General features: G+C 49.0%; 1 protein-coding gene across 1 annotated transcript; it reads right to left on the reverse strand.

Moving 5' to 3' along the window:
- Positions 1 to 513: 513 nt before the first annotated feature.
- SCN1B (sodium voltage-gated channel beta subunit 1) lies at positions 514 to 8,605 on the reverse strand. The gene is made up of 6 exons (XM_074218947.1): positions 8,039 to 8,605; positions 4,736 to 4,902; positions 4,316 to 4,556; positions 2,002 to 2,143; positions 1,474 to 1,546; positions 514 to 1,386 (listed from the first exon to the last, which is right to left on the reverse strand). The coding sequence occupies exons 1-5, from the start codon at positions 8,499 to 8,501 to the stop codon at positions 1,480 to 1,482; spliced, it is 1,080 nt and encodes a 359-aa protein (XP_074075048.1). The 5' UTR covers positions 8,502 to 8,605; the 3' UTR covers positions 514 to 1,386; positions 1,474 to 1,479.
- Positions 8,606 to 11,044: the final 2,439 nt, after the last annotated feature.

Genomic DNA, 11,044 nt, shown 5'->3' on the forward strand with positions numbered 1-11,044 from the left:
ATCCTGTGGGGACCCGCTCTTACTTCCCACCCTCCACCCACAATCCTTCGCCCCCTCTACCCAAATATAAGTGGCTGCTGCTGCTGCACCTGTTGGCTTCTACCTCCATCTCTGCCTTTCTCTTGCCTGTGGCCCCCTGTGGCATTAATGATCACAATAACGATGACGTTAATCATGTAATGAGCTGGTACTTCAGAGCTGCTGTTCTGGCATGGGAGCTAGGTGGAGCCTCTGGGAGGAAGGGAGTGGCACCTGAGTGAGTGCCCATCTCCACCTCTCTCTCTAAGGTATTGTGGCTGCCCAAGTAGGAGAAAGGCAACATGAAGTTCCCCCAGGCCTCCCCGGCACAGCCCTGAGTCTGCTTTCCAGACCATAAGTGAAGGAAAAGGTGAACGCCACTAGGTCCTGGGACCAGAGCCAGAGCATCCCCCACCCCCACCCCGGGCTTCCTTGGCATGCCTGGCCTCCAAGAAAGCCAAGGCTGAGTTTTGATTTACCTTTCTGACCCTGACTGAAGAGGGAGACTGAGACTGAAGTCCGAGCGTTTTTATTTCATGAACAAAACTACAACTTTACAGTAACTAGGAAGGTGGAGTCCTCCCCATCCTAAATGCCCACAGATCTGAGGCTGGTGAGAAGGGGGTAAGGGCAAGAGGAGTCAAGGCTGAAAGAAGGTGGGGGCAGAACTTGGGGGAAGGTGCAGCTAGTGGAGAAGATAGTCCATCGCCCCTTAGCCCTGCCACCCCTAGATCACTGAGAAGAAACCAGGAACATGGGTGTCTGTCCTGAGGCCTGGGATCCTGAGGTCCAGGCTTTCTGGCCCCCCAGTCCTCGATCTCCCCATCAGTTGAGTGTGGTGAATGGGTAAGGAAGGGAGGCCTGGGTCAAGGGAAGGGCCCTAGGGAAGGGCCCCTGCATCCTCAGATGTGGCAAAGTGAGGTGCGTGGCCAAAGCGGCAGACGTGTGCAAATCGGCATGAGGAAAGAAGGGAAAGGATGAGATGTGTGCTGTCCCTTCCCCCCTCCAAGATCAGGCAGCAGAAGCAAGGTGGGAGTAGTGGCCATATTGCTTTGTTCATCATGCATTTTGGTGAGTCAGAAGGGCCCCCCACCCCCTCTGTCATATCTGGTGGGTAGAGGAAGAGATGAAGGAAGGGAGGCACAGCCCAGGGAGTGTTGATGCCCCCTTGACCCTTTGTTACAGTATTAGACAAATTAACAGGCAAGCCCCTGCCCCCACCTCACCCTACTCCCACTCCTTTGGCATGACGCTGATGTGCATGAAGGCCAAGGAGCTTTCTAGGTCCTTGGAGGGGTGGATGCCCCCCTCCCAACCCATCAATCAGGGGCAGCCCTTTCTTGAGGCAGAACCAGGGAGCCTGGAAGGCTGAAAGACAAAGAAAAGAGAGTGAATGGTTGAATCATGCTCACATACTTCTCTCCCCTTCCCAAATGCCTGATCCCACAGCCTTACCCTGGGCTATTCAGCCACCTGCACCCCTGTGCAGTTCTCTTTGCTCTCTGAAGTGATAGCCAGGTACTCTGAGCTGTGGGAATCAAAGGTCAACATCAGTCACTGTAAAACAGTGCGGCAGTGTCCCAATCCGAGTCATGGCACCAGTGGAACTCAAGGGAAGTCATCCCTTCTGGGTCACATCATGTCTGGGCTGAGTTCCTCCCCCAATCCAGAGACCTGGGTGTGTCAGAACCAGCCACCTGAACTCAACTACAGGTATACTTTATAACCACTGAACTGAATTTCAGTCCTAACCTTCAGTTAACCTAATATTAATCCTAACAGTCCCATGTTTACTTGAACCCCATAAATGGACTCTATAAAATAAACCCCCCTAATTCTCACTTGACCCTTAACTTTAAGCCAGTTTTATACTAAACTCAATCCCAAATACAAATCCATCCCCAACCCTAGCCCTGACTTAGTCCCTTAGGTTTTGGGAAAATTCCCAGGGAAGGCTTCTCTCATTCCCCTCTCTGAACTCACGCATTCTCTTGGGCAGCCGCTTCCGTGGCAGCAGCGATCTTCTTATAGCAGTAAACCATCTCAGCCACAAGCCAGATGGTTAGCACAACAATGAGCACGTACATCATGATCTCAGACACGATGGAGGCCATGTCCCTGTTGGCTGAAGGGGAATAGGGGCACAATTGAAGGGAATGATGGCATAGGACACAATGGGAGATGGGGTAGAGGTTATCCCCCCACTACCTCAGCTTAACTCCATTCTTACCCAAGCCTCATTAGCCCTATACAGAAGGAAGTCATGTCCTAATTGATCTCTCAGCATGGGCTTCATCTCTATTTGTCTGTCCTATGCAAAAGTACTACATTCTATCTGAATCTAATGCAATTCAGTTGCCGGGCCATCTCCAATCATCCTGATCCATGTCTGGCTACTGAACCCAGATGGCTCCAGAGGAGAAAGTGAATCTGGTGACTTTGCACAACACTCCCCCACTTAAATCTAACTCATGACATGGCGTCACCTCCCTGATGTCATGGTCCTCTTTGAGAACAAAGGACAGACAACAACCATGCAATTCAATTGAAAATTGTCTTTTAAACTCATCGTCCCCAATACATAAATATGCTTTTTTCCTGTTCTGATGCCTTATGACGGCAGGTGGAAATGTCCCTTTAAGGCTTTATCAGAAGTACATGAGCTTGGACTGGGCTTTGAATGTGGTCCAACTGCCCCCAAGATCCCTCTCTCTACAATGAAGCAAGCCCACCATCAGTCCTGCAACAACTCTCAAAAGACCATCCATTCTGAAGAAGAATGGAGGTCAGTTTTGGTATAAGCAATGCTCACACTGACCCAATCAGTATATGTCCCATCAGATTTTGGTTTTGTGGACAGAGCCAATGTCTTATTAGACTTCCCTGTGTCTGTTCTCATTCCTAGCTTGGAGCCACAGGATGTGCTCAGCTTATATTTATTGGTACAGAACTACAAAAAAAAAAAAAAAAAAAGACCAACGAGCCTGGAGGAAGGCAACACAATTAGAGGAGACATGGAAATGGAAGGTCAGATAAGTCCAAGACAAAAAAGATGGTTGAGGAGAAATAGGATTCAAAGCTACATACACAGGAAAGACATGGGTGGATGAGAACCAGGCCTTTTAAAGTTCATAGATTTCATTATCTGTTGAAGGAACATAGATGGTCTGATCTTTTTATTTTACAGATGAGAAAAATAAAACCAAGAAAGTAGAAAGGATTTGCCCAAGAACAAGAATAAAAGAACTCTCTTTAAAACTCAAATCAAGTCCAGGTAAGAGGAGTCACCATTTTCGAGTGTGATGAAAAACATACTTATTTCCCCCAAGAGGTGATACAGCTAGAAAATATTACTGGGCTTAGAGAAGTTCCTATAGAAATATAGTGGATTATGGAATTCAAGGGAAATTTATGCGGAAAGTGGGATGTTTGAGTAGTATAGCAATCTTATTATCTCTAGAAGGAATTATTGCAATTACTGGTCTCCAATCCATTCTACCCCACTCCACCTCCAAGGTGGTTTTTCTAAAGTGTAGATCTCTCCATGGAAACCTCACCCAAGGGTTCCCTGGGATTAAATTGCCATTTAAAGCCCCTTCCTGCTCTCTCTACATTCCAATAATCCTGATCTGCTGGAGATTCTTCAAGTGGCATCCTACACTTGCCCTCACTGTAGCCTACACCTAGAATTCCATTCTCTCTCCTCTGCCTCTTAGTTTTTCTCTAGCTTCCTTCAAGACTTCTCAAATCTCACCCATGACAAGGAACCTTTCCTGATCCACCGTCATCATTCCTGCCTTTTCTCAGAGTATCTTCCATCTACTCTGTAGATATCTTTCTTCTGCCTATATGGTGCATCCCCAGTGCATACTCAATAAAGACTTCTCCGACTAATTTCTATAGTCTTCCATGAATAGGGGTCTGGGAAGTAGGGGGAAATGAAATAACTGTGGCCTTCCCAAATCATCCTTTGATGCTTGTCATGGGACAATGCCACTAATGTGCATAGTATTCTTAAAACACAGGTACAGATCAAGAAAACCCAGATAAAAGAAAGAGACAAGTGAAGAGACAGATACTAATGCAGAGACCAAATTAGATTAGGAGAGAGATACATTGATGGAGAGCCAGAGAGAAAGGGAAATGAGCTAAGAACCTCTCCACCCCCACGGGCTTGTCTGGGCATGGCGCCAGCATCGTCCCACCCAGTCCATCTGTCTCCCTGTTTGATATTGGAGAGCTGTAGGTTCGAATTTATAGGGTGAGTATAGAAGGTCTGTGGAAGGGGGATGCTTACCTTTATCCACCACCTCAAGGTGGATCTTTTTGACGACGCTGGTGTTATACTCATAGTTCTCAAAGAAGAGAAGGCGGTAGACGTGACATTCATAGTCACCTGAATGGTTGTAGGTGACATTGGTGATGAAGATGGACAGGTCTTGCAGGTCCTTGCTGCCTCGACTCCCATTCCACACCACACGACCCTCAAACCGCTCATCTTCCTCTAATTGCAGCATCTCATTTTCATATCGTAGGATCTGGGAAATTCAAGACAGGCTGGTCACCCTGACTGCAAGGCCAGTTCAAACCCAATCCAATTCTCAGTCCCCCAGCCCAAGTTTTCATTCTTACAGACCTTAAATTGTGATTCCCCCAGATCAAACCCCAATAGGAACCTTACGCTAACTGGCCACCCCTCTCCCCTAATCCCTCCCACCTTGACAAATTCTTCAGTCCCCTTTTGACGGAAAGTCCACTCAGTGAAGGTCTCAGCCACAGTCTCACTTCGGCGCTTGCAGGAGATGCATAAAATCTTGAAAGTCTTTCCGTAGACAGCTTCTGTTTCTGAATCCACCTCCACACAGCCCCCCCAGACCGATGACACTATAGAGATTGCAGGATCAGACAGGAGGAGAAAAGAGAGGAGTTTTAAAGCTCCAGTGTAAACTTCAGGCTCTAGGGTGAGTGTGGAAAATTTGGACTTGGAGTTGAGCTAGATTTCTTTTTTTTTTAGATTTTGAAAGGCAATGGGGTTAAGTGGCTTGCCCAAGGCCACACAGCTAGGTAATTATTAAGTGTCTGAGATCGGATTTGAACCCAGGTACTCCTGACTCCAAGGCTGGTGCTCTATCCACTGTGCCACCTAGCCGCCCCTTGAGCTAGATTTCTTGAGGAAACAGTGTTATTGCCTTGGGCTGAGTGAAGGGGAAGTAGCAATAGATTTGGAGTCAGAGCAGCTGGTCAAAAATAAATCCCAATTCAGCCACTTAATATCTGTGCAATCACAACCAAATCACAATTGTCTAAGCCCCATTCAGTTTCCTTATCAGTTCAATGACCCCTAGCTCTAAGTCATGTTTCTATGGTTTGGGTTTGGGTTTTTTAATGCTCATTTCCTGGTCTTTTTTTGCACCAGTCCTGGTTTTGCACCTCATTATCTGAAAGTGAAATCATCTAATGGTAAAGAGACTAAATCTTGCCATTAACTCTGACTCTGACTCCTATAATTTGGAGCAAGCTGTTTTAATCTCATATCAGATGGAGATAAATTCTTCCCCAACTGAACCCCTAGGAGTTTTGTGAGGACCCAGGGCTATCAAGAATGGGGGAAGTGCTTTGGAAGATCCATTGTGTGAGAAAGGTGAGAGTGTTTGCTCATACAAGAGAAAGCTATGGCCTGATACCCCAGCAAAGTGCTGGCTTTGGTTAGCAAGATAAATTACACAGTGGCCATTAGGCAAAGCAATTACAGAATCAAACTTGGAGCGAAGGAAAATACATTGAATCGAAAACCAGTCTTAACAACTGGCTTCTGACAAACCTAATGCAGTAGAATCAGGTCAGGGTCAAATACAAGGGTAGAACTGAATTCCACAGGCCTAGAACCACAGAAAGCTCAAGATTAGAGGCAAAAGGTGTGATTATGAGTTGGTACAGGATAACCTGTCATCCAGGGAGGAACAGATCAGGTTAGGAAAGTGCTCTCCTCATTCAAGGGCCATGTTCCAGGACTGAACCCCAACCTAGGAATTCTAGGGGGATGAAGAAGGTGCAGGTGGATCAACCAAAACAAGATAGAGTAGACTTGGAATGTGGACTGGATAGGGCTAGGATCCCAGAAGTGCTGGCAGCAGTGCTGACCCCAAGCTAGGATTCATCAGATTGAGAGTTAGAAAGATCTTCAGAGATTAACATAGACAACCCCCTCATTTTTCTAAATGAAAAAGTGAAAGGCCAGAGAGGTAATAAAGTCAGAATTCAAACTCGGGTCTCAGATTACAACAACACACTAGTGAGTTTTGAATCATTTTTGCTGGACATTGAGACCAATTCAAAAACTTTTCCTCTGTGAGAGTCTTTTCTTGTCCATGACTATCTACAATAACTTCTTTCTGGTTGGTTAGTTTTACCTAACGAAATCTTAGTTAAAAGTTGCCTTTGAAACATTATGCCCCTAGTGGCCAACAGGCGTGGTGAAAGTTTCCCCAGGGAAAAAAGCTGGGGAAACAGAGGCAATTTTGAGAGAAAGGGTCAATGGGTTGGATCAAGACTAAGTGACTGGGTGCCACCACTTCTGCCCCAAGATGCCAATTTCATGTAAAATCCAGTACCTGTAACATTAAGACTCCCATAGGCAAGAGTTCATTTGTTTCTATGCTATTAACTGTGAGGTGAGCTGTTGTTAGCCCTACCCTAAGCTACACAAAGGAGCTTGTCTCATTGTTTGCATTTGGGGGCTCTACTTCTCTAATATGCCATTGCATACAGCTTGGTCACTTCATTAAGGACTCTGAGTGTAAGGACTAGTGTTGCCCTCCCACCCCTACCCCTGTTTTCTGAATGAATATAAACAGGAGTATTTTTATTTTGGTGAATGGAAACGAGTTAGATGGAAAGGGACAGGCTGCTAGGAGCCCAGACTATCCCTAAGGCAGGGACTATGGAAAAGGAGGTCATGGGGGACTTGGGGGATGGAAGCAACACCCAATTCTTCCCTTCCCTCTTCTAAACAACTTTGGTGCCCTCAGCCTTTCTCATTGGTCAGTGTCTCTGGGATGATGGGACTGGAGAAGTTGGAGACTTCTGTCTTGGCTTTTCTTGACTCTACTTTTCCTAATGTGGGGAGACAAGACATTTTGAGTTCCTCAGTCGCTAACCTTCCCCTTGGCCATGGGCTTTGAAGCCCTGCAGATCAGCCCAGGTGGTCTCCCTGCTCCTATCCTGGGTGCCAATTTTTCTAGAGAAGAGTGTAAAGGTGAGGGAAGAGTTGGGGTCTCACCTTGCTGTGGTTCTCGCTTTTTTCTAGTCCTCTTTCAGTCTCTAACTCTCATTTTCCTGCCTCTCGATCTTTCTCCCACCTTGCTCTCCTTTCTTTTTTTCTCTCCATCTCTCTTCCTCCCTATCTCTCTCTTTCTCCATCTGTCTATCCATCTGTGTCTCTGCGTCTCTGTTTCTATCTCTCCATCTTGATGAGTCTTTCTCCTCCTTCCTCCCCCTCCCCCACCCTTACCCCATTCTTGGGTGTGGGTGTCACATTACAGATTGCAGGACTCCCAGAAGCAGCTGACACCAGCTCTTCTTCCCCCAGAGCCATTCCCGAAGCCCATAGCACTGCCTGTTCGTCCACACTCCCTTCTTCTGTTGCCCTAGCCTGGTCCCGGGCATCTTTCCATTTCCGCCCCCCATCTCGAGAAAAACCTCAACTCCAGAGATAGGAAGGGCAAAGGGAGGGAGAAACCCTGCTCCCTTCCCCCCCCCCCCAGCCCACCCCAAGGGCCAAGGGAAGGACCAGACAAGAGGAGAAGGTTCTGGCTCTAGTTCGGGAGCTGACACCTGCCGACCCCCCCCCCACTCTGAACCGGCTGCAGGTCTCCCTTCTCCCACAGAGTTCTTTGCCAGGGTGTCACTGGAGGGGGGTCGGGGTGGGGGGTCCCGTTGTGGGCCATCCCGAAGTCTCTGGGGCCACTCTAGGAAGTTTGGGGGCCCCGCGTCCCCCGCGTCCTGCTGTCCCCAGACTCACCTAGCGCCATCCAGAGCAGCAGCATCCCCGGGAGCGGCCCCATGCCGGCCGGCGGCCCGGGGCTCGGCCTCGGGCTGTCCGCAGAGAGCCGCCGGCTCCCACTGGCCTGGGCTCCGCGCCGCCCCCGGCCCGGGCCGGTATTAATAGCGGCGGGAAGGAGGCGTCGGCAACGCGTGGAATGTCCCCCGGAATGACCCCGGCGGGCGGGCGCAGCAGCTGCGGCGGCGGCGGCTCCCTCTCGGGCTGGGCCCCCCCCTTCAGCAGGACCCGGCCGGCGGGGGGGACGCGCCCCCCCCCCGCTCCCGTTACCGGCGGGGTCCCAGCCCCGGAGCCCGGCGGCCAGGCATCCCAGCCGAGCCTCGCCAAGGGCTGGGGGATCACGCCCCAGCGCCCCCGCTGCCCCCCGCTCAATCCCTCCTGGAGCGCTCCTCGGCCTTCTGCGCCGCCCTGGACCGGGGCACATCTAGGGGCCAGGACCCCCCGGCAGCCGCAGCCAGATGTCGGAGAAGTGGGGTTCAAGGCATGTCGGGGGGAAGAGAGGCTCCCGGCTCTACGCGCACCTTTCCGAGCCGGGGTTCCTCTGCCTCCTGCGCACTGCAGCGGGAGGAGCGGGGGGGGGGGGGGATGAATCAGAGCCGCGGGGAGGGGGGGTAAGGGGGACGGGCCTGATGCATTGCAGCAGCCACTGCTGAGGCCGCCCCCCCTCAAAGATCGGCCGGCCTGGTACTACTGAGGGGACTTGGAGATCTCCGCACCCCCGGGACCTTTTCAGACCAGGGAGGGGCTGACCCCGTTTCCACAAGGATCGAGATCTTTGCTCCCCGTCGTGGACAGTTTTGCCTGAGTGCGGAGACTGGGGACCGGGATACCTGGGTGCTGGGGATGGCCGGGATGGTGGAGGAGCATCAGAGGCAGCGGACCCCTTCGCATCTTCCCAGTGCTATACGACATTCTGTGACTGGAAACGACCCGCATCTTTCAGGACTGGTCCCTCACCCCCCCCCCCATGGGGCCAGGACTGAGAGCTAATTGGTCAGTAACCCCTGCCCTTCTCTCTGGCTTAGCCCCAGATTCCGATGGCCAGCCCATGTTCTTCTCCCCCCGCCCCCACCCCCAGCTCCCATCATTTTCTGCCAGTCAGTTGGATTCCTCAGTCCTACAAGACCTGGGGCATGGGATGAAGGTGACTATCTCATTGACCAATAAAAAGAGGTATCGCCTGGCTCAGGTAGCTTCCTTCCTTCACTTCCCCACGGGAGTGAGGGTGGAAGGTGGGGAGTGGAAAAAGTCGAGGACACTGAAGCAATGCGTCACTCTATGACCTTGGAGAAGGCCTTTCTTTTCCCGGAGCTTAGTTTCTTCATTTACAGAATGAGAGTTGAACTAGATTGGGCTAAAAAGAATTTTTTTAAGTCTTTAAAATCTAAATTATATTTAGTTAACTCAGACCCTAGACACAAGCCTGGATCCCAGCTTAAGGTTTGAGGTAGCAGTTTAACATGAACAAACTAAGGGAAAGCATTGTTAGTGGAGTAAATGGCTCATTTATTCCATTTAACAGCTGGGTGACCAAGCACGTCTATTAACCTCGATAAACTTTAATTTTCTTATCAGTAAATGGGGGCCATTGACCCACTCCCTGACCAGAACTATTTTAATGTTTCCTGATTTTCTGTTTGACCCTTGTACTGGAAGAGGACCATTCAGAAAAGTGGTCTTGACTTGCAAATGACTTAGATTTAAGTGCGGGGAGGGCTGTGCAAAGCCTCCCTCTCTCATCTTGGGTCCAGTGGCCAGCTGTGGGTCAGAACAACTGGAGCTGGCCCTGGATGCAATGGGAGACCTTGCCCTTTTTAAGCTAAGGTCTTTGCCAGGTCTCACTTTGACTGAAGCAACACCCATTCAGTGATTAAAGACAGGCAAGAAAAAAGAAAAGTTTTTCTCATTTGTGTATTAGTATATGATAATGGGAAGAACAGTTACCAGTGGCCATGATTTTGAATACTGACTTTGCCTTTGTGATTGCAAATTATTTCACCTCCTTACATTTGTTTTCTCATCTCCTAAATTATGGAGTTGAACTCAGTGACTTCCAAAGGTCCCTTCCAATTCTAAACCTAAATCTAAAAGATCCTAAAAACCCTCATTTCCAACCTGAGCCAGCTCTCAGATTGAAAATGTTTTCAGTGGATCCTGCCCTTTTTGTTCTCCCAGGAGGGAGTGCCCTCTCAGATGGAAACACTTGTTGTACATCTGGGAAAAGGTTTCCTGGGAAGTCTCTTAGGAAAGGAAGATACAAAGACCCACAGGGTGGACAGGCATGAGATTATGGTGCAGTTTTCTAGCCCAAGGGATTTCTCACGAATGCCTTGGGGTAAAGAACTGATGCTTACACACCTCTTACCAAATAGGGTGGTTCTGATGATGGGCATGGAGATGGTGTGACAGCCCTTTTTAACTGTCAATGTCCACTGCAGTCCTATGCCCTCCACCCCAAGGTAATCCTTGGACTCCCTCATTGTCCCTCAATCTAAGTGAACTCCATTAGGTGAGGGTGTGTGGGTAGGAAGACTAGATTCTTCTTTGCATTCATCCCCAAGGTGGATACAAAGGATCTAAAAAGCAAATTAAATGTAGTTTGGGATTATCCTCTGCTTCTGGCATTTCAAGGGATGGGCAATAGGAAAAATGTTTAGGAAGAGTATAGATGCAATGAGAAGTATGTAAAATGCTTTATAATTCTTTATGAATATTATGTAAATGTTAGAAGTTATTATTAGATATTTTCTTGGACAGTGAACCCCGTTGGGTCAGTACAAGTTAGGGAGCTGGTGTCTACCCTAAAGTGGCCCTCATCATTGGTTCCTTGGCTCAAGATCCTTGGGGCTAGATTTCTGATGAATTTGGAAGACATTGTGTCAAGATGGCCATGGTGCTAGGAATTAGAAGACTAGGGTTCAAATCTACCTCCATCATTTGCTTAGCTAGATGGCCACAAATGGTCTC

The sequence above is a fragment of the Macrotis lagotis genome, chromosome 1 (assembly GCF_037893015.1).
Source record: "Macrotis lagotis isolate mMagLag1 chromosome 1, bilby.v1.9.chrom.fasta, whole genome shotgun sequence".
Taxonomy (NCBI): Eukaryota; Metazoa; Chordata; class Mammalia; order Peramelemorphia; family Peramelidae; genus Macrotis; species Macrotis lagotis.

Coding starts and splice junctions, on each gene's coding strand:
- SCN1B (XM_074218947.1), bottom strand. CDS start 8,501: ATGTGCCCCGGTCCAGGGCGGCGCAGAAGGCCGAGGAGCGCTCCAGGA. Junction 4,557..4,735: donor GGACTGAAGAATTTGTCAAG/GTGGGAGGGATT, acceptor TGAATTTCCCAG/ATCCTACGATATGAAAATGA. Junction 2,144..4,315: donor CCTTGAGGTGGTGGATAAAG/GTAAGCATCCCC, acceptor ATTCCCCTTCAG/CCAACAGGGACATGGCCTCC.